This window comes from Dermochelys coriacea, chromosome 1 (assembly GCF_009764565.3).
Source record: "Dermochelys coriacea isolate rDerCor1 chromosome 1, rDerCor1.pri.v4, whole genome shotgun sequence".
In the NCBI taxonomy this organism is placed as follows: domain Eukaryota; kingdom Metazoa; phylum Chordata; order Testudines; family Dermochelyidae; genus Dermochelys; species Dermochelys coriacea.
In genome coordinates, this window is record NC_050068.2 from 291,375,200 (window position 1) to 291,401,342 (window position 26,143).

The 26,143-nt window shown below is 41.5% G+C and overlaps 1 protein-coding gene across 1 annotated transcript; it reads left to right on the forward strand.

Annotated features, from left to right (window-relative positions):
- Positions 1-8,894: 8,894 nt before the first annotated feature.
- Positions 8,895-24,841, forward strand: KICS2 (KICSTOR subunit 2). Its single transcript, XM_038387772.2, has 3 exons — positions 8,895-9,306; positions 15,587-15,875; positions 23,091-24,841. Exons 1-3 carry the CDS (start codon positions 9,090-9,092, stop codon positions 23,905-23,907), a joined length of 1,323 nt encoding a protein of 440 aa, XP_038243700.1. The 5' UTR covers positions 8,895-9,089; the 3' UTR covers positions 23,908-24,841.
- The last annotated feature ends 1,302 nt before the right edge of the window (positions 24,842-26,143 follow it).

Below are 26,143 nucleotides of genomic sequence, written 5' to 3' on the forward strand. Positions count from 1 at the left end.
AGTATCACAATAAACACTACAACAATCTCATCCCATTATTCCTCAAGATTAAAAGACAACAAGAAGTCAAGAACATGGTAAAATATTAGTTGATTCTATTTGCATTGCCTATCTATGCTCCTTCAGTCACCCATTGTCCCATGCCAGATCTATGATGAGAGAAGCTCCAGTTGGTGCTATTCTTCATAGTGCAATTTTGAGGAATAAAAGGTACCCACTATGACCTAGCTACCCCTTGGTGCAAACTGGCAGCAAGCACAGAGGGTGCGTAGAATTTTACAGGTATCCCTTAGGCTGGATAGCTGCATAATAGTTTAGCAAAGCATAGCATGTCAGGTCTCTGCCAAGAGCCCACTGATTATCATAATCACTGCAAAATGTATGTACAGATCATAATTAAGAAGTTATTGATCTATATGGAAAATTATGGTCTTAAGGTTTTGGAGTTAAGGCAGGTCACCAGGAGGTGACTGTAACAGAGGCACACTGATGGTTCATTATTGTGTGTCAGGAACTCTTGTCAGGACTGACAGACTCACTACACTTAACGCTCTGTTGTGGTGTTATATATATATCCAAAAGATGGCATATAATATGTCATTGGAAAACTAATAACTCACTGAACATTAATATTCTTGCATAATGCATATATGTGGTGTGTACACCAAAAGTTATGAGTATGTGTTAAAATTATGTTCTTAAAACATGTTTGGCAAGCAGTGCATAAGCTCAGTCCCCGTATACAATGAAATGTGTATTTTTTTGTCTGACCAGCCTGGTCATCAGGCAGAGACAATTCAGATACCTTTACATAAAAAGTAAACAAAACCATCAACCTAGTGAGTGTGGGAGGGGCTCTGAACCTCAAATAATAAGCAATCGAATCAACTGATTGTATATACTTTTACTGTATTATAAAAGTGTATCAAGCAGCAACTTTTTTGAAAGCTTGTGACATATTACATGATGAATATTGTTGTGAAATATATTATATATATATATATATAAACATTATACAAGGAATTATGGATACTTACTGATATTATGCTTTAAAGTCTGACCAAACAAAAGATGAAACAGGTTTTCTCCCAGACAGGAGGGAAGGTAATATTGTGGAATCAAAACAATGGAAGCCCAATTTACATACAAATCAGGAGGGAGATGGAAAGTCCACAGGAAGGGAAGAACAGCATGAGGTCATCCTGCCTCTTGAAACAGAATCAATGAACTCTGAGAAATATAAGGGGAAACAGAGCCATTTTGGCATCTTTCACCTAGGAAGACAAGGGAAACCAGAGCCTTGTACTTCCGTAGAAGATCCTGACTGAGAGAAAATCAGCCGTGGTTGCAAAGCAGAAAGATTGGTAAGTAATCTACCTTGAATAAAGATGGTAGCTTGTTAAGTTACATCTTTATCATTAGAAAGTATATTTCTACTTTTGTTTGCTTCTAACCGTTTTTGTCTTTATCCCTTGTACTTGAATTTACTTAAAACCTCTCACTTTTGATTAAATAAACTTGTTTTACTTATAATCTCAACCAACCCAGTCCCTATGTTTGAATTGAAGTGATTGTCGACTCCAGTTAAAGGTATCAAAAGAATTGCTTATGGTAGAGATAGAAAATGTTTACATTAAGTTGCCTGCCCCTGGACTAATGTAAAATTGTTTGCTAAAGTATATTTTCTATTGATGTGCCTAATCCAGTTTTAGCAGTCACTTCAATTAAAAACATGGAAAACTAAATATATCCCATAGACAAAGACTCAAGTTCCTGGGTTGTCAGGCTGAGCCTGGGTGAGGAATAGTGTAGCTCAAAACTGGTAAACAAAAAAGTAAACTATTTTATGGACCCGACCAAGATGATGGAGTATCTGGCATGGGCCTCCTATGTGCTTTTGTCTCTTTAAAGGGGCAGTGACCTTTATTATTACTCCAAGTGTGCTAGGAGAGGGCTGGACACTTCAGGGCAGATGGTTTGGGGGAAATTTGGGACTGAGAGTGTGTTGGGGACACCCTGCAAGTAGAAAACCAGGGTGGGGCTGTTGTGTTGTAGATAGGCTGCTTGGGTCAGAGACCTGAACTAGGGCTGGACAGCGCACAGCCACTCAGGGAATTGCATACTTGCTTGCTCACTATTAAAGTCTGGGCTGTGAGCCACAACAGCAGAGCATTTAAGGCCCTAGGGTTACAAGAACATAAGAATGGCCATATTGGGTCAGACTAATGGTCCATCTAGCCCATTGATTCTCAAACTTTTGTACTGGTGGCCCCTTTCACATAGCAAGCTTCTGAGTGCGACCCCCCCTTATTAATTAAAACACTTTTAAAAATATATTTAACACCATTATAAATGCTGGAGGCAAAGCAGGTTTGGAGTGGAGGCTAGCAGCTCATGACCATCCATGTAATAACCTCACGACCCCCTGAAGGATCCCAACCCCCAGTTTGAGAACCTCTGATCTAGCCCAATATCCTGTCTTCTTACAGTGGCAAATGCCAGGTGCTTCAAAGGAAATGAACAGAATGGGGCAATTATCAAGTGATCCATCCGCTGTCATCCAATCCCAGCTTCTGGCAATCAGAGGCTTAGGGACACCCAGAGAATGGTGCTGCATCCCTGACCATCTTGGCTAATAACAATTGATTTGTTTATCTTCCATGAACTTATCTAATTCTTTTCTCAACCCAGTAATGGTTTTGGCCTTCACAACATCCCCTGGCTATGAGTTGCACAGGTTGTCTATGCCTTGTGTGAAGAAGTACTTCCTTTTGTCTGTTTTTTGCTGGGTAACTTCCCTCCTTTTATTAAAAGTTTCTTTGTTACACTCAGACTCTGTGCTTTCAAAATGGGAAGTGTTGCCTCTTAGAGGTGCCTGGGGGTGATGTGTAATTGTCCCAGGTCACTGGGTGGGGTCTTGAGCTGGTTTTGTGTTGTATACTGAACTCAGCCCTTGTTGCTGCCAACTCTGACTGGCAGAAGGGTTACATCTGTAATAAAACTGAAGGGGGTAGAAAGATGATTCAGGACATCTAGGTTCAATTTCCAGCCCTAACAGATTACCTGTATTGGTTTGGGTATATCACTTAATATCGCTGTGCCTCAGTTCCCTAACTGTAAAATGAGATGATGACTCTTCCTTTCTCCCACCCTTTCTCTGTCTTTGTCTATTTAGATAGTAAATTGTATGGGGGTAGAGACTGTCTCTTACTATTTGTATTTACAGAGGCTTGCATAATTCAACTTTGCTTGAGGCCCATAGGTGCTACTGTAATACAAACAATAATGTTGTTGTTTGACAATGAGAATTCTAAAAATTGCAATTATTCTTCCCATGCAGGAACACTTACTATGTGACATACAAAGCAGTAGGAGGCCCATGCCAGATACTCCATCATCTTGGTCAGGTCCATAAAATAGTTTACTTTTTTGTTTACCAGTTTTGAGCTACACTATTCCTTACCCAGGCTCAGCCTGACAACCCAGGAACCTGAGTCTTTGTCTATGGGATTTACCCCAAGGAGAAAAAATATTGTTCTATTGTTTCTATTTAACCTTTGCACATACACAGGATCTGAGTCATTTGCCTTGGCCTTCAGAGTGCTGTACATGGTATACAGCCACTTGCCTGGGCATTATGTTTTGATGTTGGATGATAACTCCCTACATCTCTGTCTCAGAATGTAATTTATTTGTACTATATTTGCTCTTGTACACACTTTCAACTGTGCTTCGCCCTTGTGTGGCATTTACAGTATATTTAGTTTTCCATTTTTTTAATTGAAGTGACTGCTAAAACTAGATTAGGCACATCAGTAGAAAATATACTTTAGCAAACGATTTTACATTAGTCCATCCCCAGGGGCAGGAAACTTAATGTAAACATTTTCTGTCTCTACCATAAGCAATTCTTTTGATACCTTTTGCAAGCTACTGCTATGGATGGAACACAGGATGGATAGAACATCCTTCTGACATAGTAAAATTTTCAAAAGTGCTTAAAATTTAGGCTTCCAAGTCACTATGCACACATAATGGGACGAGGTCTTTTGGGTGACTGGCTCAGTAACCTGAGGTATATACAAAGAGTGAGGGCGTTCAAAGCGCCATGGCTCACTTTTTAAGCCAAGTTCATTTACCTCCTTCTCCCACCCATTTGCTGGGCCACTCACTGCAAATAAATATACAACTCCGCATATGCAGTTCCTCCACCCACCATCCCTCCCTCCCATGAGAGAACAAAAAATCTTATTACTTATGTCAGTAACCAGGTTCTTCTGCCCTCTCTCTCTCTCATCTATCATCTTGACTCTAGTGTGTATCCTGTGTCCCCTTCCCCTTTGAATAAACAGGTAACTGCAGGTCCCATATCCAGCATGGAGACTACAGTCAACTAAAGGAACAGTAAAGTGGGTGACCAAGTTGTGGGGCACCTCAGTATCACCTGCCCTTAGCATGAAGAAGCCTTGTCTGTGATTGCAGGGGGTCAGCTCCCTAACCCCACCAGCCACAGGCAACACAAGCACTCTGTTCTAGGCTTCACTGGCCCTGCTGTCACTCTCAGATTAGTGATAGGTGCACTTCAGTCCTCAAGCTCTCCCTGGAGCATCCAACCCCTGTTCCACCGGACACTTGCGGTATTCACTTATACACTGCTGCCAAAGAAGTACTACACCTCGGTTTACCAGTTTAATCTCAGATCACTGCTCCACTTAACTCACAGCACTTAGATTTATTTATAGTGAAATCAGGTATAAATTTGTTTAACAAAGCAAAGAGATTCAAGTAGTAGTAAGTAGAAATATTGGAAACAAATGGCTACATATAAAATAAAATTATAACACACATTCTAGAGCCCAGATTAATTAACCCAATACTCTCATGTCTAGTAAAATATTGCTCACCCAAAATTCTTGCAGAGCTTTACAATCAAGCTGGCTGTGACCCATCTTTCAGGAGACAGTGTGTCTCCTAGGTGAAGGATTCAGTGTGTTTCTTTGTACTCAAAGATATACCAGCCCAGCTTTTTGTTTCTTCCAGTCGATTTCCCTTCTTTTAAGATTTTACAATCTCTCAATTTTCACCTGGCTCACTATGCAAATAGGCATGCAGTATGAGTCATAAAATACACAAATGGCCAAACAGGTAGAAGGAACATCTCTGGTATGTCACTGTGACGTTTTGGGGTTCAATCCAGACCAGTAAGGGATTGTGTCACCACCAGCCCTGTGACCCTGAGTGAAATGCCTGTGTGGAAACTTTTTAAAAAACACTATAATAGAGACTCAAAATCCCATATTAAAAAAATAGAGGAACAAAAAAAAAAATTCGCCATAGCTAAACAGAGTAAAAGAGATGGTTGGAGGCAAAAATGCATTCTTTAAAAATTGGAAGTCAAATATTAGTGATGAAAATAAAAAGGAGCATAAACTCTGGCAAGTCAAGTGTAAAAGTATAATTAGGCAGGCCAAAAAAGAATTTGAAGAGCTACTAGCAAGAGACTCAAAAACGAAGTACATGAGAAGCAGGAAGCCTGCCAAACAGTCAGTGGGCAACTGGATGATTGAGGTGCTAAAGCAGCACTCTAGGAAGACAAGGCCATTGCAGAGAATTTAAATGAATTTTTGCATTGGTCTTCACTATAGAGGATGTGAGGGAGATACCCACACCTGAGCTATTCTTCTTTTTAGGTGACAAATCTGAGGAACTCTGCCAGATTAAGATGTCAATAGAGGAGGTTTTGATCAAATTAATACATTAAACAGTAATAAATTCCCAGGACCAGATGGTATTCACCCAAGAGTTCTGAAGGACCTCAGATATGAAATTGAAGAACTACTAACTGTGGTATGTAACCTATCATTTAAATCAGCTTCTATACCAGATGACTGAAGATAGCTAACGTGACACCAATTTTTTAAAAAGGCTCAAGAGGCAATCCTGGCAATTTCAGGCCAGTAAGTACCAAGCAAACTGGCTTAAAGTGTAGTAAAGAACAGAAATTGTCAGACACATAAATGAACATGATTTGTTTGGGAAGAGTCAACACAGCTTTCGCAAAAGAAAATCATGCATCACCAATATTTTAGAATTCTTTGAGGGAGTCAACAAACGTGGACAAGGGTGATTCAGTGGATATAATGTACTTGGACTTTCAGAAAGCCTTTGACAAGGTCCCTCACCGAAGACTCTTAAGCAAACTAAGCAGTAATGGGATAAGAAGGAAGGTCCTCTCATGAATCAATAATTGGTTAAAAGACAGGAAACAGAAAGTAGAAATAAATGGTCAGTTTTCAGAATGGAGAGAGGTACACAGGGTTCCCCCCCAGAGATCTGTACGGGGACCAGTGCTGTTCAACATATTCATAAATGATCTGGAAAAATGGGTAAACAGTGAGGTGGCAAAGTTTGCAAATGATGCAAAATTACGCAAGATAGTTAAGTCCAAAGCAGACTGCAAAGAGTTACAATGGGATCTCACAAAACTGGAGAACCGGGCAACAAAACACAAAAGCTTATGCTCAAATAAATTTGTTAAGTCTCTAAAGGTGCCACAAGTACTCCTTTTCTTTTTGCAGATACAGACTAACACGACTGCTACTCTGAAAATTGCAGCTGAAATTCAATGTTGATAAATGCAAAGTAATGCATAATGGCAAATAAAATCCCAACTATACATACAAAATGTGGGATATAAGTGAGGTGTTGCCACTCAAGAAAGAGATCTTGAAGTCACTGTGGATAGTTATCTGAAAACATCCACTCAATGTGCAGTTGCAGTCAAAAAAGCGAACAGAATGTTAGGAACCATTAGGAAAGGAATAGATAATAAGACAGTAAATATCATAATGCCACTGTATAAATCCCTGGTTTGGCCACACCTTGAATACTTCATGCAGTATCCATGAATCGATCTAAAAAAAACCCCACATATTAGAATTGGAAAAGGTAGAGAAGGGCAACAAAAATTATTAGGGGACATGGAATTGCTTTCATATGAGAAGAGATTAAAAAGATGGGACTGTTCAACTTGGAAGAGAGATGACTAATGGGGAAATATGATAGAGGTCTATAAAATCATAAATGGTGTGAAGAAAATGAATAATGAAGTGTTATTTATCCCTTCACATAACACAGGAACCAGGGATCACCCTTACCCACTTCCATACCCCAACCCCTTGCCCCAGCCCAGACTCCCCTCCTGCACTCCAAACCCCTCAGTCCCACCCCCCAGCTGAGCCTCCTCCTAAACCCCAAATCCCTCATCCCAGCCCCACCCCCACAGCCCATACCCTCAGCCAGAACCCTCACCCCCACACCCCACCCCTGAGACACCTCCCGCACCCCAAACCCTCATCGCTGGCCCTATCCCAGAGCCCATACCCCCAGTGGAGTCCTCACCCCCTGCCACACCCCAACCCCCTGCCCCAGCCAGGTGAAAATGAGCAAAGTGGGTGAGAGCGAGTAATGGAGGGAGGGGGGATGGAGTAAGTGCCAGCAGGGCCTCAGAGAAGGGGCAGGGTAGGGGTTGGTTTTCTGCACTCAGCAAGATGGCAACCCTACTGGTTTTGTCGCAGTACTAGCCACTGGACAAACAAGCCAAAAAGACTGTGTGGCATAAAACTGGATGAGTGGTTCCCTCGGATACAGCAAGTCAGAGCAAATTTAATGGTCCCTTCTGGCCTTACACCCCAATATAATCCAGCTCCCCTTCTATGCAATGCTTCCTCCTGGGGGAATTCTAAACCAAAAAATAAAAAATAACGTGCACAGTATTTTAAAATTCTGCAAATGTTATTTGTCAAAATAACAGTATATAATCATGCCAGTTTCAATTATTTTGGTAATTTATTTCAAAATACTGTCAGCAAAGATATCTGTAACAATACAAAAAGAAAAAGGAGGACTTGTGGCACCTTCGAGACTAACAAATTTATTTGAGCATAAGCTTTCGTGAGCTGCAGCTCACTTCATCGGATGTAGCTCACAAAAGCTTATGCTCAAATAAATGTTAGTCTCTAAGGTGCCACAAGTCCTCCTTTTCTTTTTGCAAATACAGACTAACAAGGCTGCTACTCTGAAACCTGTATCAATACAGACAGACAAAATTTCCCCCAGGAGTAGAGACAAAGAAACCCCTATGACAACCCAGCTCCTGTTTCTCTGCCTCCCCAGCACCAGAAATTCACACACACACCCCCCACCTCCTAGAGCCCAGGAATCCAGAGGGAGAAACAGCCTGATGCTGGGTCCCGGGCTCGCGAGGAGTTTCCTGCATGACAGGTTTCAGAGTAGCAGCCGCGTTAGTCTGTATCCGCAAAAAGAAAAGGAGGACTTGCGGCACCTTGTTACTCTCTAAGGTGCCCCAAGTCCTCCTTTTCTTTTCAAGGAGTTTCCTGAATGCCACCCCCTCCTTCCTTCCTTCCTTCCTTCAGGGCGTGCTGAGCAATGCAACTGCTGGGAACCCTCCAGTTCCCTCCCTTGCTTCCGGGCCGCCCGAGTCTGCTATTTGCCAGCTGGGCTCTGCAGGGTCCAGCGGCCTCTAGCAGAAGCCAGCATCACTGCAGCCCGTTTCGGGGGGGGGGGGGGGGGGAGGATTTTGCGCACACGTGGTGAATTTCTGCACAATTCCCCCAGGAGGAAACGCTCTGTCCAGCCCTGAGGCAGCACAGAGGGAAGGTGCCGGGGTCCCTGAGCAATCCCCGCAGAGCCCGAGGGAACGGGCTCAGGCTGCCCGCCCCTGCTGCAGGGGAGCCGTGAGAACGCTGGGCCGCGAGCTCCGCCCCGCCCCGCCCCCGCCGCCCTGCTCCGCCCCGCCCCGCCCCCGCCGCCCTGCTCCGCGCTCAGCGCCCGAGACCACCGCGCCCAAACCCCACCGCAGCGAAGGGTTTTCTACCCGCCGCCGCCGCCCGGCTTTTTCCGGAGCCCGCGCCCCGCCCCGAACGCCTCACCTGACCGGCGAGGGGCGGAGTCCGCGCGGCGACGCCCCGCCCCATCCCGCTCACGTGTCAGGCCAGGGGGCGGGGGTGGCCTGGCTCGGCTCGGCTCGGCTCGTCACGTGCCCGGCGGGAAGCTGGAAGCGGCGGGGCATGGGCGAGTCCATCCCGCTGGAGCAGGCCGTGCTGGAGACGTTCTTCTCCCACCTGGGCATCTTCTCGTACGACAAGGCCAAGGACAATGTGGAGAAGGAGCGAGAGGCCAACAAGAGCGCGGGGGCCAGCTGGCTCTCCCTGCTGGCCGGGCTGGCGCACCTGGCCGCCGCCGAGAAGGCCTATCACAGCATGACCTTCCTGGGCCAGAAGCTAGGTACCCGCCGGGCTCGGGCCGCGCGGCCCTCGGGGGCTGCCGGGGGCCTGCCCGGGGAGGGGGCCGGGCCCCAGGGGCGGCCAGCCGTACTGGTGGGTGACAGTGCAGAGGGGCGGTGCCGCTGCTAAATGGGGGCCGGGGCCGGCGTTCAACGTCCGGCCGCTGGACCTGGTGCCCGAGGAGGCAGAGACCATTGTGCCCATTGACAGCAGCATCGCCGGCTCCATGAACTGCTCGCAGAGGGGTGGGGCTCAGAGCCCTCGGGATGCGGGTGTGGGGCTGCTGGGGTCAAGCCCTGCAGGATGCTAACGCCTTCCCTGCTATGCCCCTGCGCAAATCTAGGTACCCCGCGATTCAGGAGCCTGAGTGAAATGAGTGTGGTGGTCTCAGGCTGCTTTCTAGCTGACTGTCCTAATTACGGCCATCCCTTACATCTGTGGGTCTCAAACTTTTGTCCTAGTGACCCCTTTCACATAGCAAGCCTCTGATACATTAAAAATACTTTTTTATATATCTAACACCATTACAAATTCTGGAGGCAAGGTTTGTGGTGGAGTCTGATAGCTCATGACCCCCCCCCCCATGTAATAACCTCACGACCCCCTGAGAGGTCCTGACCCCCAGTTTGAGTACCCCTGATTTACATCCGCCTGTGTAGTCTCAGCAAGGCCTCTGTAGCAAGGCCAAGGATTGACTGGTTGTTCAGACTGAACAGTTCTGTAACCTGCTAGATGTTGCCCCTTAATGTCCGAGTTGAGCATGCTAGCAGTGCACTGGGGAAAGTTTGCACTACCTCTGACCACATTCAATGTGTTCTGTACAAATACTAGGATTTTGGCCTCCAGAGTTATAGTTTACAAGCATTTATAATCAAATACCGTGTGTATGAATATCTAATCCAGCAGTTCTCAAACTCAGGGTCAGGACCCCAAAGTGGGTTATGACCCTATTTTAATGGGATCGCCAAGGCTGGCTTGGACTTGCTGGGGCACAGGGCCAGGGCCAAAGCCAGTGCCCCACCACCCAAGGCCAAAGCCTTAGGGTTTCAGCCCTGCTTGTTGGGACTCAGGTTACAGGCCTCCCAGCCTGGGGCTGAAGCCCTTGGGCTTCAGCTTTGCTTCCCTGCTGAGTCATTGGGGCTTGTGTGGATTCAGGCTTCGGTCCTCCCTATTGGGGTTGTGTAGTAATTTTTATTGTCAGAAGGGGGTCGCAATGCAATGAAGTTTGAGAACCCCTGATGTAATCTTCTCCCTCTCCCCCCTGCTTTATATACATATATTAAAAACAAAACAAAAACAATGCTGAATGGTACCTGTTATAACTGTAGGGCCACCCTTGGGTATATGATAGTATGAAGGTAGATGCAAAACATGCGAGTTAATGAATAACTGCTGTGCCTTATACTATCTGGCAACTTAACAATGTGTGGCTTTTGAGACTGGGCAAAAAAGTGTAAGAAACAATTAGGTACTGTAGCCATGGGTCTGGCCAAAATGCTCAGTGCAGTGCCTAAAAGGGGTGAGACAGAGGGTTCGTGTCATCTTTGCACTCTTGGTCTAGTGCAGGGGTAGTCAATAGGCAGACTGTGGGTCAAATCTGGACCGCCAGATGCTTTTGAACAGACCCCAAAATCTTTATTTACTTATCATTATTTTTTCTCCTCCTCTGGAGACTGGACCTTGACTATACCCTGACCAAGAAATTTGGACCTTGACAAAAAAATAAATGATTACTCCTGCCCAAGAGGCTAAAGTTAGCAGCCCCGAGGCTGCTCTTTAATTTACACAGGTTGCTAACAACCCCCCTAAAAGCTGTTAAACAGATGGGGATGGCAGGAACATAGGAAGCTCTTGCCATAACCCCTTCTGCCCTCTGCTTGGTTATGCTGATTTTATGCCAGCTGGGATTTCCTCTTATGCAGGGACATTCCAGATGCCCTGTTGAAGGCAGCTGATTTCCCTTTTACATCTGGAAGTGGCACACAGGGCATACTGAAGGCCAAGGTTCTGTCCTATAACTCTCTAGGGCACCTGAAACATTTCAGTTCAGTTTATATTTAAGTAGAGACTTTAAACGCTCTCTCTTATAATAGGAATGTAAGCTTCAGGAAGAAGAATTTCTATTCTCCTGTAAAGCTGTTACTTAAAAAGCGAATTTAGTGCTTGTAGAAAGTATGGAATTGATGGACCCAGAGATGTCAGTTTTATTTATTCACAAACAAATATTTCATGAAAGTTTCTCCATGCTCTACCATTATTATGCCCCTACCATGAGATGCGGAAACCACTTTTAGGCTTAAGAAGATAGTTAAAATTTCGTGCCCATTCAGTTCTCTGCTTGAGACTGCCGACAAGAATGCAAATTAGTGCTGTTGTCAGTGGTGGCTTTTCACTTGGATTCCTGCAACTTTTGATCACCTGAGATGGATTTGATGTGAAAAGAACCATTTGCGATTACAAATGTCCTAAGTAGTTTTGAGGCACAATCTGGTTTTGGAATTCTTTTCCTAAAATACTGTATTTGAGATACAGGGGATGAGATAATAGGAACGTGATTGGGTTAAAGATTTTAATATGAAAACTATGGGTATGGACTGCTGCAGTTCTGAAGTAAATATACAACTTGTGCAACTTGTTGCAAATTCTGGGGTGGTGGTGATGTATGTGGTCGTCTGATTCTGTCCACTGTCCATATCCAGGGGAAAGTGCTGTATGATGCTGTTCTAAAATAGTGCAAAAATCGTAAGCTCAGTCCTTGGGGTTTCACACAACTCTCACGTCTTTCACTAAAATGTGGAGTGTTCAAAAACATAACACCAGCTCTGCAAATATTTTAAACTCAAGTTGATGGATATCCATCTTCAACAGCCACCAAAGTAGCCTGGTCCGTTTCTCTAAAAAAGAATGTGATAACGATAACTCTATTGGCCTTGCTGACATTCTTCCTTGCAATAAAACAGATTTTAAAGTTCTAGGCTTTGTGGCTGAACATGCACATGGGCGCTCTCTTTAACACTGTTGGTGCATGAGAGGCATTTAAAAAAAACAATTCCTTTTCGTCCAGAAACTGATCAGTCATATCCTTTGCCACAACTTGGTTACGTAGGTTTGTAATTTCAAATGTAAGCATGATAACTTGTTACTACTCAGGCTAATATGTCATACCTGCGGACATCAGACACCAGGCTAAATTGACTTTGGATAATCAGGTATCATTTGTTCAGATGGCTTGTTGTGGACTTTGGGGGCCAGCAGAGACAGGAGTTTTCATTTTGTTTCTCTGGTGTTTGAAAAAGTCTCTGGCAAGTTTGCAGTTGCAAAGTATTTGAAAACTTGAGGTCCTGAGTCAAACTCTTTCAATATCTGCATAAAATCTAGTCTTTGAAGCAATGTTTTTAAAATATGTATTATTTGTGTTACATGGATTTTCCTTAACATGTTAGCATATCTTTCAGCCTGAAAAATGAAGGGAATTCCATTTTAAGGCTTGTGCACTGTGAACTTAAAATTCCTGACTTCTGTTCCCAGAATGAATCAGATTAGAACAAAGGTGCTGATCCTGCAATCTATCCCCTAGGGGTGGACCCCTGCATAGAGATTAAGTGAGCTGAAGCTCACGAAAGCTTATGCTCAAATAAATTTGTTAGTCTCTAAGGTGCCACAAGAACTCCTTTTCCATTGAAGTCAGTGAGGTTTTGCCCAGGCATTGTTTTAGCCCCAGTAGATTCACCTGCAAGATGGGGGCATAAGTGCTCTGTGAATGTTGAATCTTTTGCCTTCTGTGTTGAGCCTGCTGAGAGTTTATGGTGTTTTTGCCTGGTTCAGTGAACTGACGTGATTGCAAGCTGCAGATGTAAGTGGAAATAATGCAAATAGTCAGTGAGTAAGGTTTTCTCCAGATTTATGGTTGGAATCCTACCTGTGAAAGAGGAGAGGGAGGTTTGCAGTGTCACTGTACATAATGTTACATGACCTGTGGTGGAGTCTGTTCTCATAATGTAATGCAGCATCTTAAAAGCGGCCTGCAAAGGCTGGTTTTTTTTTTTGTTTGTTGGTTTTTTTTAAGAAAATCTGCCCTTTTTTTTTTTTTTTTTTTTTTTTGCTGCTTGGTTTTTTGCATGTAATACATTATTATGTTGGAAGGATGTTTCTTAGATTGTAAAATCAAGTCCTCTGAAGTTAGGAAATGAGTGTTTAGGTTGCTTATGCAACCTTATTTTGGCCCCCTTGTACTTTGACAGTCTTTAATTACAAAACCACATACTATATTTTTCACAGGATTTATTCTGCAGTTGTCTATTCTCTACTTCTGCCTTGATAGCAACCTGGGCCCAGATTTAGAACATTCATGTTCACCTTGTTACTGTGGTACATTGCCAAATTCTTGCTGACAATTCAAGCAACAGAAAGGAAATGACAATTTTAAAAAGTTTATCTCTGTGCTAACCCTGAATGGAATTTCATGGGACAAAGAAAAAGTGCTTCTCTAGCCTCAGGGCTAACTGCCTGCCAAATTTCAGTCCTGCTGCAAACAATGAAATTGCTAGGTGTTTTTTTTTTTTTTTTTCTCTCCTTCCAAAAAGGGTCACAAGAATCTTTTATAATGGAGTGTGCTTAGCATCCAAAATACAGATTATTAGTAAGGCTAAGATTTTGTCACAGATATTTTTCGTAAACGTCAGGGACAGGTCACAGGCAATAATGAAAAATTAACGGAAGCCTGTGACGTGTCCCTGAGGTTTACTAAAAAATATCCATGATAATATGAGGAGCCTGGGCAGCTGCAGGGCTGGGAGCTCCAGGGTCCCCCTCTGCTGAACTCCAGGGGTCCCCCTGGGGCGGTGGGGGACTCTCTAGCTCCTAGCTGGGGCTGGCTGAAGTCATGGAATCTAAAGGGACTAAAAATCCCTTCCCCTTTCAACTCTATATTTAATTCCACTAGTTGTCCAGTCACTATAGAATTGATAAGAGTAGATAAGACCTAGATTTATAATGTAAAAATCAAACAGTAAAGGCTTAAGAACATTTTTAGGCTCCCTTTATTATCTCATAAAGAAGCAAAATGAGCACAGGCATAGCGATTTTTTTCTTTTAGTGGGTCACTTTTAAAACATTTTAGTTTACTATGAAACAGGTTAAATATCATGGGAAGGTAGTTGGTGTGGTCATATAATGACATCCAACAGTACAACAGGGGAGGCTTGTGATTGATGAACAGCTTAGTAGGACAACAGTCTTTTTGCTGTCTGTTTCACCCCAAGATATCTCTTGGGCCCTAGCGTCCTGTCATTCCTACATAGCACATTTTCTTTCTGCTCCATTCATGCTGGTAGCGGCCCTTTGTTGCAGTATGGAGTTATGAAGCAATGACACCTCTACAGCAGATTCATGCATCTGTTTAATAATACAGGTGGCCTTCAGTGTAGATTATTAATCACAGCTAGTGAAATGGTGCCTTCATGTGGTCCATTCCTGGCATCTAATGAAGTATCTTTACATTTTTTTCTGTGTTGGTTCTTTTAAATCCCAAGTGGTGTCAAGCAGCTGTTGAGAAAATACAAGCCCACATTCCCCTTGTTCTCAATAATTTAAGATGTTGTACTTGTTTGCGTTTTGTCTTGTTATGGAATAACCTGCCATGCAGTCCTCTGAAGTATGTGGGTATTGTTTTCCTCTGGGATTTTGATTTGCAGTTGGGTTGTTTGGGGAGTTGAAAAACCTTTGGTAAACACACAATTGTCTGGTTCACATTTAAGTTCTATCTTACAAATTTTAAATGTTTCATCTTTTAAAGAGCATTGTCACATTAAAAGGTCTAGTGTTATTAATAGTATCATAGATTATTAAAATTGCACCATGACTCGTGTGTGTAGTCTCCAGAGAAAGGAGAGTTTCCAGGTGGCAGCTGATAAATTCTCACCTAGCCTTCCTAATGTATTTATTTTGTGACTTTCCTGAAAACTGGAGCTGGGAGGGAGGGAGGCAGGCAGGCAGAGAGGGAAGTCTTATACCAGTCCCTTGTTGAAAAATGAATAGCAAAAAGCATGAATTATGCCAGTCACTGAACAAAATTATGTATAGTGCCTATGCAAATGTTTATTCCGAGTGTACTTATTTGAAAGGTATTCTGTGAGTGGAAAAATACTGCAGTGAAGTGTCTTAATATAGACACTTAGGAGCACCTAGCTGAAAGGAAGCATGGATGCTCACCATTTTCCAGTATTGTTGTCTATCTTTGCCATCGCTGGGTTTTGGTAATACATTCATATTTATCTGAACAGGTGGTCAATCATTCTTCAGCCGAAAGGACTCCATCCGAACCATCTACACATCTCTGCACAATGAGCTGAAGAAGGTGGTGGCGACGGGTCGCAATGCACTAGGAGGAACAGCTCCTCACTTGGAAGAGCTGCTTTCTCATCTGTCTGAACAGCTCTGTTTTTTTGTTCAGGCTCGGATGGAAATTGCTGACTTCTATGAAAAAATGTTCACCCTCAGCACCCAAAAGTTCATTAACTCTGAGGAACTGGTAAACGTTTTGGAATCCATCCTAAAGAAATACAGCTCAAGGTGAGTTCCTGGTTGTTAGGATTAAATACTCAGATGTGTCATGATGTTCTCTGCAGTACTGTAAATAAGGATGAGGCCTAAGCAAGTCCTCTCCAGCAGGTATAATAATTTTGCTGTCCTATGCTTTTGTTAAGCAGCACAGTCCTCCACCTGAGTTCATGCATTAAACAAATGTGACTTGAGTAACACAGCATTTCTCCAGTACTCAAAACATGACCCTTCTTGCAAGAAAATATGAAGATAGTTTAGCTCATTATGGTCACAGAATTGTCTTCTCAATCATTTCCCGCATTCAGCAAATAGGAAGAGTTGTGTTAATTATAGGCAGAGAAGGGAGTTTTGCAGCAGCAGTGTTTCATGTGGAAAATTTTATGTTAAATTCAAAGTGGACTTAAGTGTACGAGGATGAACATGGAATTAGTGTAGAAATAAGATAAAAATAGTTACATCTGAGCAGTTTTGTTTTCACATTGGATAATGTGCCCATCACCTACTCTCCAGAAGCATATGTAGAGATTAAAATAATGTGTAGTTTATCTACAGGTAAATTAAAACCTCACTCCAGGGTATGGTGTAAAGTCTTTCCAGAGAGGCAACAATGGTATTCATAAAGAAATATATCCTGAAGTCAATCAACTTGAGATTTATTGGACCAACAGGACAGCAAGTGCCAGAGTTTCTATGCCATCTAGCTGCAAACCGTAGATGATCAAATTTATGAATGATAGCAGGAGTCCCCAACCTGATCACAGCTGACACAAAGGTCCGTACAAAGAGAGGCTGTTTCTTAGTTATCAAAAATATAGATGCCTTTCCACTAATAGTGATTTGAAATGTACTGTGGGATAAAATTGAAAAGAGGATGACTTAATATATAGAATAAAACAATGACAATTGTTTTAAAATAGTCAGCTGTTGTAGACAGTTTTTGAAAGCTAACAAAAAATGTTCAGTTTACTTTCTCTTTTAGTTAACAATCACATTCTCAGCAGAAATACATTTGAGGGGTTCCTATGTATGGAAGCTAAACTAGATTTTAAACCTACACATGCTTTAGGAAGAATCAACATAATTTTCAGTGCTGCATTAAAACATTCCAAATCTAGGCACTCCTGTTTAATAATTTACCATTTCAAAGTAATTTCTGCAGACTCAGCTCTTGTTGGCTACCAGTGCAAGTGGTTAGGTAAAAAGGACACTAATAACATAGTGTAAGAAACATAGGCAGAATTACTTTGGAACTGCTAGAAGCTTAGAACATTAAAGGACAATGCACTTTAAAAATTGCATGTTTCAGAAACTTTTCCCTCTTAATGCGAAAAGCACTATCTAAGATTGGAGAAAAAGATCTTTCTGTTTCCATTTGGTTTATGCTGTGTGCTTGACAGCACTTGTGTAGCCTGTTTCACAAGTGAGTGGAAGAGCAAAACATGCTAAGAAATGTAAAATGACCAAAATTGGCAAAGAGATTATGGGTAATACCTGGAAACTTCAAACTTTTAAAAATAGATTTAGTGTCTCTATCACTAGTCTTGTAACTTTTTAATGTATTTTTTCATCCTTTCTGTTCTTTAGATCTGAGATGGCTGCCAGAGATGATAGGTCAGATCCTGCTCTGGATTAGATGGCTGCCTCTGACAGATGAATCCGAAAGTGACATAGAGCCAGTATAGTGACTTCTATGCCAAAAGGGGGTATAGCTAGGGCTTCCTTTAACTCTGGTGTTCCTCAGTTGCCAGAACAGTCTCTGCGGGCTACTGCCACAAGTGTAGACTAGAGCAGTTTGCACCTGATCAGTCCCTATCATATATTAGAGCAATGTGAAATCTCAGAATCAGGGGAGTGTAATAAAGCCACCTGTGTGCCATCTCTTCTCCTTGTCTCCTTCCTGGGAGTATGTGAATGTTTTTCATCTGCATCTCAAAATCTGGGCCATTATTAGTAACTTGATTTGTAAATTTTTTTTTTTTTAGGGCCAGAAAGGACCATAATGATCATCTCCTCTGACCTCTCTGTCTTTCCTTCCTTCATTTTATTTACTTGGAAAATTAAATATGTATGTGGTTATAAAAAAAATGGAGCAAGGTATCATGCTTCTGGAGTGGCTCATGTCTGAGTGCCAACCTCCGGGCAGACTGTCAAGAAGCAGGGCAAAGACCCCAAACTGGTTGTATGTTCTGCAATTAGATTTCACCAACCCAGTAACGTGTGAACGCCTGAAGCACTATAACATTCTTACCATGGAGTCTCAGACAATCCCCTGGGGCATTCCAGTCTCTCTTGCTACCCAGGCAAGCTGGGTTTAGTGGTAGTTGGTTGCTGTACACCAAAGATCAGAAAAGACTCAGATTGTTTCCATTCCCAAGAGACCTGTCACTTACCCCCAGGTCAGTTTGTACCTTAGATCTCACTCCAAATACCACACTTGTAGCCAATTCTATCATAAACTGTTTAAGGATTTATTAACTAAGAAAAGAAATAACGGAGTTATTACAAGGTTAAAGTGGGCGAGCATATATACACAAATGAATTAGTCTATGGTTCCAAAAGGTGACAGAGTTGTAGTAATCGATAAGCTCTGAATATCTCTTAGAGCTAAGCCAGGCTGACTCTTGGGATTCCTCCTTCTGTTTCTTAGCTCCAGCCCTGTGAGAGTCCAAACAGCAAAACAGAGATGAAAAATCTTACCAGCTGCTTGATTTTCTTCTTCCAGAATTCAAGCTAAAGGATGAGCCCTTTTGCGGATAGCCTCTTCATGCTGCGAGGGGGCAATTAACAAAATCTTTGTATTGTGATATCCCTCAATGGCCCGTTTAGTTTTGATAGGCCTTCTTGCTAGGCAAGAGTAGATCCCTCCTGGCTGGGTTCACGTTTTCAGATCAAACTTCTTTTTATAGTTACAAAGCAAAAAGTTAAATATTACCTTGTATGTGACAACTAAGTGTAGTAAGCAGTTCATGGTTCTTAATACACAGGCTGACTTCCCTGCTCAGTCTGGGACCAGTCTCCCCAGTTCAAAGTCTTCCAGACGTTCTTGTTGACTTCAGAGTAGGTGGGGGAGGACAGAGGTGATGTCATCGCCCCTCATTTTAAAATAGTAACTCCTTGCTTAACGTTGTAGTTATGTTCCTGAAAAATGCTACTTTAAGTGAAACAATATTAAGTGAATCCAATTTCCCTATAAGAATTAATGTAAATGGGGGGGAGGGGAAAATTTTTTTGCCAGACAAGACATTATATATATTTACTGTATAAGTTTTAAATAATTTTAAACAATACCGTACACACAAATGATTGTGAAGCTTGGTTGAGGCAGCGGCATAGCGGGATCAGGGCACGGGGGCTTGCCCTGCTCTGCCCACCCGGCGCTCTTGTCATGGAGCGGGGTTGGGGTGCAGGGGCTTGTCCTTCTCCGCCCGCCTGGCATCCCAGCGGGGGTCGGGGGCTTGCCCGCTCCCGTCTGGAATGCTGGGCGAGTGGAATGGGGCAAGCCAAACAACCTTATAGCGGAACGTTGTGCGACTTTAAATGAGTATGTTCTGTAATAGATCAGCAACCTAATAACAAAACAGTGTTAACCGGGATGACTTTAAGTGAGGAGTTACTGTACTCTCTTCCTGGTGCTGGAAAGATCTTTGCTGTGTCACAGGGGTTAGACAGCTCCCATCGTGTCTCTGCTCTCTCAGGAGTCTCCGGGAAGGGTCCACTGGGAGAGTAGAGTCTTCTTAATGGGCCATGAATACATGATTGGCTAGTACTGATGTAAATCTGTTTTGGGGGTCTTAGTTACTCTTTTGTTGCCATAGAAAAGTTAGCTTGTGGGCATATCCCAAACACACACATTGCAATAACTAACATATAGCTAACTTCACATACAATGGTAATACGTACAATTGAACAGGATAGTAATGTTCAACAGACTTTTCATGATACCTCACAAGGCGTACTTAGTGTAAAACCTATATAACAGTGATAAATATGTGGGTACAAGGTATTATTTTGAGGTACAGTGTCAGTGTTCTACTAGAATATTGTAAAAATCCTGTCCATTTTATGCAATGCTATGCTTCCTCAAGACATTTCTGTGTTATGAGACTTGCTTAAAGCAGATGTTCTTGGTATATACCTGTTCATTTATTCTGCAGTTAGCATACTTTCAAGCTTTTAGTCGAGGTTGATGTGTATTTTTGGATTAAAACTATTTAACATATCCTGCTGTGTAGTGAGACATGAAAAGATTGCTATGAGGCATGAAGCAAAGTGGGAGTTGGGAGCTGCACATCATAATGTTAATCCACAAGACTTGGCAGAACTGCATTTACATGAACATTTTAGCTGCTTTTAATGATGAATAACCTTCATAGGTCAGTATCACTATAATAGGTGTGTTCAAACACTTGATGGTCTAAGTATAGCACATTTTGGGACTATTTAGAAGGAATAGGGTTTCAGAAGAATGAATTCACTTAATAGCATTGAAAATAATATTTTCCTAACAGACAGCAGATCAGTGAAAATAAATACATAATGCTGTACGTGGTAGAATATTCTTATTAATCAGCATACTCATTTTCTCAGAGAACTGTTCTAATAGACCTGTGGCTCCCCCCCATCTGAAATAGCCAGTAAACCCTGGATCTTTGTTGCAGTAGAAAGCCAAAATGTGTGTTAATATAAAGCATTAATGTTGGGTAAATTGTCTAATTTATCTTCAGGACAATGTTCATCATGTGATCTGCCAGATTTCTTTCAAAATAACTCTTCTCTCCCCCTGCGCCCCCCCCCCCAAAAGAAAGCTAGAAAGGATGTATTAATGCCACACACCCAACTGCTGATGGCTGCTTTTAACACTGTTCTATAATTTGTCAGACTCCGTTCTCAGGTTTTTGTCTCAGACTGTCAATGTTCATATGCACCAGAGAAATGAGTATATTGGTTTTTTCCACCAAATGCATCCGATGAAGTGAGCTGTAGCTCACGAAAGCTTATGCTCTAATAAATTTGTTAGTCTCTAAGGTGCCACAAGTACTCCTTTTCTTTTTGCGAATACAGACTAACACGGCTGCTACTCTGAAAACTATTGGTTTCTGTTTCCCTTAGAGATACCTGCCAAAAAAATGGGGTGCGGGGGAAATGGGCTTTTTTGCTGTTTTAAGATGACTTGCATGAGGCCTGGTCATCTTAACTCTACCTTTTAATTTATTTTCCCTTAAAAATAAGGAATATTACATCTTGTCTTTCCTGTTTTTGCTTAGTGGTCCATAAAAACTAATTGGGAGCATTCTCAGCCCTTACTTGAAGGAGTCGGCATGTTATACCTTGTTCAGGAAAAACAGGATAGACAAGTTCTGAATTAATCCTGTCAGAAAAAAATTAAGAACTCAAACAAAACAGACTTTTATGTATCAAATGGGAGCAAACAAGGGGGGGACACCCATTTTCCCCCTTTTATTGGTTATTATAACAGTGAGAGAGATGAGTTTTCTCTCACTTTCATTAGATAGAACTAAATTTATTTTTTATTTTAGAAAGCATATAAACACTTATGCTTCAGGACATAAACTAACCACTTATTTTGAGGGGTTAGGAAAAAACTTTCCATGTGGGTGTTTTTTCAGTAATTTTCAATTAGGGATTTCTTGCAACTTCCTCTGAGGTATCGGGTGCTGGCCACCATCAGAGAGAGAATATCACAGCAGTGAGGCCCACTGGTCTGATCCAGTAAAGCAATTTCTGTGTGACAGCACAACACATTTTATATGATATGGTACAGTATATTAGATCTTATATGCAATTTCCATCTTGATTCAAAACGAAGATCACATTACTGTATCAGTGAAGATACAGTAGTGTACTCTGCTAGTATCACTTGCTGCCTTAGGACTCTTGCAGCACCATTAGTGATCATGATGGATTGGGAAATTCCATCAGAACAACTAATGCATACTATCTTGGATAGGCTCCTGATGAGAAACTTCCTGTGGTAATTTGAGATTTGCTTTTGAATAAGATGATTGCCTGTAAACATTGTACCTATTCAAAATGAGGATTTAAGTGCTCAGTTTGGAGGAGATACCTGCTTAGGAGCAAATCCAGTGATGGCTGGAATTCTTTTGCAGTGCCTGTAGGACCAGTCGCAGATTTTGCACATATGGCTATAATGTTTTTGAAGGGATATTCTATAATACATGAGTTTTCCCTTCTAGCTAAAGTAAATTCCAAACATACATGTTTGTTACTTGTACAGAAACTCCGTTTCCAGTCATCTCACACACGCAAGAGCATGGAGCTGCTCTGCTTCCTCTAAAGAGGCATATTAAAAGTTCAAGTTAAATTAAGAAAAGGGAGATTAAGAAATTCTCTAATTTCCTGTGTCCCATCTCACCCAGGCCTGCTCTGACATGGCAGGATCCCTATTGTGCATAAAATACATAATGGCACTCAGACGGAAGAGCTGGGTTTTTTTTGTGTGGTTCTCCCTCCTTTCAACTTCTGTTGTACAAGTGAAGGGATGATCTTGTCCTCAATTTTTGGTATCTGATGGATTCAGCCATGATAGCAGCTCCGGTGTGATGTTGGCCAGACCTCCATCAGATCTTGCCTCTCAGCTGTTGTGATTTAAAGTTTGAGAGCAGGTTTGGCAGCAGATATAGTCAATTACAGTTTTATTTACCAATTCCCCCTATTCAGCCCCTGCTGTTCCCATTTCATTGTGAGAAAATAAGTGACTATGAGGAAGCCTAGTTCAACAATGATCATGCAATTTCGGGTGTGTTAGTTGCTTTGATAAAGATGTTTGGTAACTAGTGCATAACCATCAAAAAGTGTTTTACTGCCAGTAGTTATGTAATATTAAAATAATTAGCAGGATTTTTTTTTTAAAAAAGTTCAATATTCTAGTGATTGGAAAGGGAGGTGGCATTGATGTTGGAACTTATCAAGTTGGAACTTACCAAATTCTTTCTGTTGATATACACACACCTTTGTATCATTTGTTTTTATCAGGTATGAAGAGATGATACATTTTTAATTTAAAATATTTATGCAAAAACAATGTTAAAAGTAATGCTTTTTAAATTAATCAACATAGAATTCTTCTGCCAACACTTTGACTTTCAATGATGCTTTGCCTGCAAGTTGGTGTACTAGTGAATATAACACTTTTGTTGTCATGTGCAACATCCATCACACTTTTAAAAATGTTTTGTTTTCTAGATTTCACCATCCAATCCTCAGTCCTCTTGAAAGCAGCTTCCAGCTGGAAGTGGATGTGCTTGCACATCTTTTAAAGGCTCAGGCTCAGATCTCAGAGTGGAAGTTCCTCCCATCCCTAGTCAACTTGCACAGTGCTCACACAAAGCTGCAGACGTGGGGACAAATTTTTGAGAAACAGCGAGAGACCAAGAAACATCTGTTTGGAGGGCAGTCTCAGAAGGCCGTACAACCACCACACCTTTTCCTCTGGTTGCTGAAACTCAAAAACATTCTCCTTGCCAAGTTTAGCTTTTACTTTCATGAGGCCCTCAGTCGACAAACAACTGCATCCGACATGAAAACGTTAACTGCTAAAACTAACCCTGATTATTTTGGGAAAATTTCCAGCTTCATCAGGAAATATGATGCTGTTAATGTTTCTCTTATCTTTGACAATCGTGGGTCAGAGAGCTTCCAGGGACATGGCTACCATCATCCCCACTCTTACAGAGAAGCCCCAAAGGGGGTGGATCAATACCCAGCTGTGGTCTCTCTGCCCAGTGATAGGCCTGTAATGCACTGGCCCAATGTAATCATGATTATGACTGACAGAACCTCTGACCTCAACAGTTTGGACAAGGTTGTTCATTTCTATGATGACAAAGTTCAAAGCACATACTTTCTGACTCGCCCTGAACCTCATTTTACCATTGTAGTTATTTTTGACGCTAAGAAATCAGAGAGGGACTCGCATTTCATCTCTTTTCTCAATGAAATCTCACATTCCCTCAAGAACTCCAAAGCTTTTGCTGGCCTAAAGCCGGGATCCAAAGGGTAAAATAAATATTGTTACAGATTGCAGGACCATACATTAGACTGGAAAAAATAAATATTATAGCTTTCAAGGAGTACATTCATTCACAATTCTCAGTTTGTTTAAAAAGGAACCATTATTTTAATATTTGTTGTGAATGCTTTTTTAGCTAAAGAAAACACTTGAATAAAAATATAGAAATAATTTTCTAGGCTGTACACATGGGGATGACTTAACTGTGGTGCACCAAAATGGCCAAGGTAGCCTTTTTGCATGGTGCTCTATTCACACTATGAATTAATATTTTTCAGTCCATGACATTTTGTCCTTAACTAAGTGGAATGTATGCACTTTATAGTGTGCTGATCCCTGACTATAACTTATGCAGAATTTATTGAAAACATGGTTAGAATGATTAAGTTTTCTTTTCAGAACACACTGCAGTTACACTAACCATCAGGAACTATAATGGAAGCTTGTTTCTTAATGATACTCATTGGGAATTATTGGAAACTTGCCGATCTTCAAGCAAACAACTGCAATAAAGTTAATATGTCATAAAATGTACTCTTATTTTGGTAACTAATATGTCACTATACAAAAACTTGAAAAATAAGTCTTACTAATGAGACTTTTTTACACTCACTTTTAAATCCCCACTAAAATAGGGAGAGATTGCCAATATTGTGAACTATAAAGTGAGCAGATTATCCATAAGTCTACACTATATAGAAGCAAAAAAGTTAAAGCTGCAGCACAAGCATAGAGTGCAATGTCCACACGATTATAACGTATAAAGTACATTGATAATGTCAAACTACAGGATGCTGTGTTTTAAATTTCTGCTTATGGAATGAAATTGAAGATGATAGCTTCAGTTTGTGCCAATACTTTAGTGCTAGGAGGTAGTTTGAAATAATCTTGTGGAAAAATAACAAAGCCCTTATATTTCCTTCATCCATTTGCCTTTCTGATGACAATGTAATAGAGAAATCCAAAACAAAAACTAAAAAGTCATGAATTTACCCTCTTACAATTAGAGTAAAGCTATACTGTTGGTTTTCATAGCTATTTTTTCTTTAGTACATCTTCAGTTTTGCTTTCTGTTCAGATATCATTACTAACATTTTTGAATAACTTTCCAGTTAGGATTAAAAGCCATATACATAGATTCATAGATACTAAGATCAGAAGGGACCATTATCATCTAGTCCAACCTCCTGCACAATGCAGGCCGCAGAATCTCACCCACCCACTCCTGCAAAAAATCTCACCTATGTCTGAGCTATTGAAGTCCTCAAATTGTGGTTTAAAGATTTCAAGGAGCAGAGAATCCTCCAGCAAGTGACCCGTGACCCATGCTACAGAGGAAGGCAAAATTTGTTTTGGTACTAGGATCTAAGGCCTTCTGCAACACTTGCAGTGCAGTTATGGAGTTTTGAAATGTCTCCCTCCCACTTTACTTTTTTTTTTTAAAGTTTAAAAAAAACACAGTTCCCCTCTCAAGATTTTAAAGTCCTTGTGCTAGATGAGTGCTCTCTATTTCCTGTCCAATTTTATTATTTTTAAAAAATCATTTCTGTACTTGTGGCCGCCTTATAATGGGTGATTCTATCTCCTGTTTGATCAGTACCTTACTCCACAAGCATTTTCACTGGAAATCAAGTGGGACTAATCATGGAGTAAAATGTGAGGTGAGTAAGGTTGAACCTTAATGGATGCACTTCATAGATGGTAAGCAGGTGTAATAAGCACATCATCAGGTTTACTTTATATGTAAAGTAGGTCATTTAAGCCAAAATTTTGATTGTCCTGTTCCATTAAGACTTGTACAATTCCAACCTCATATGGCAAGCATAGTAAAAGCATAACTACAGAAAAGCTAAAGAGCAGATGAAGTTTTCACTTTTTCTTTGAAAGGATAGAGCAGTTACCTTTCCCCCTTGATGCATATATAATTTTTCTTAGCTTCCATGGCAGTTGAATGCATATATTGAGGAAAAAAATGTACAGTGTGATTTACTTCCCTATAAAATGTTAAATAGAGCCGTCCAAACTTCATTAGAATTATATCTAAATGCCTTGCTTCTATTGTAAATGCTTCAACATATTGCCCATCTAGCTGAGAAAATTTTTATTCTATCTACACTAGTCCTAAATTAGCAATGGTAACACAGGTTATGGTTGGAAAGACTTGCCACTGGAAAGTGTTAGAATCTGAAAATACGCAAGGTGGGACATGGCAGCACCTAATTTTGCT

Bases quoted from the DNA above. Each gene is read 5' to 3' on its own strand.
- KICS2 (XM_038387772.2), top strand. From the start codon at position 9,090: ATGGGCGAGTCCATCCCGCTGGAGCAGGCCGTGCTGGAGACGTTCTTC. The intron at 9,307-15,586 runs GTACCCGCCGGG...TTATCTGAACAG, and splicing joins CTTCCTGGGCCAGAAGCTAG to GTGGTCAATCATTCTTCAGC. The intron at 15,876-23,090 runs GTGAGTTCCTGG...TTTGTTTTCTAG, and splicing joins CTAAAGAAATACAGCTCAAG to ATTTCACCATCCAATCCTCA.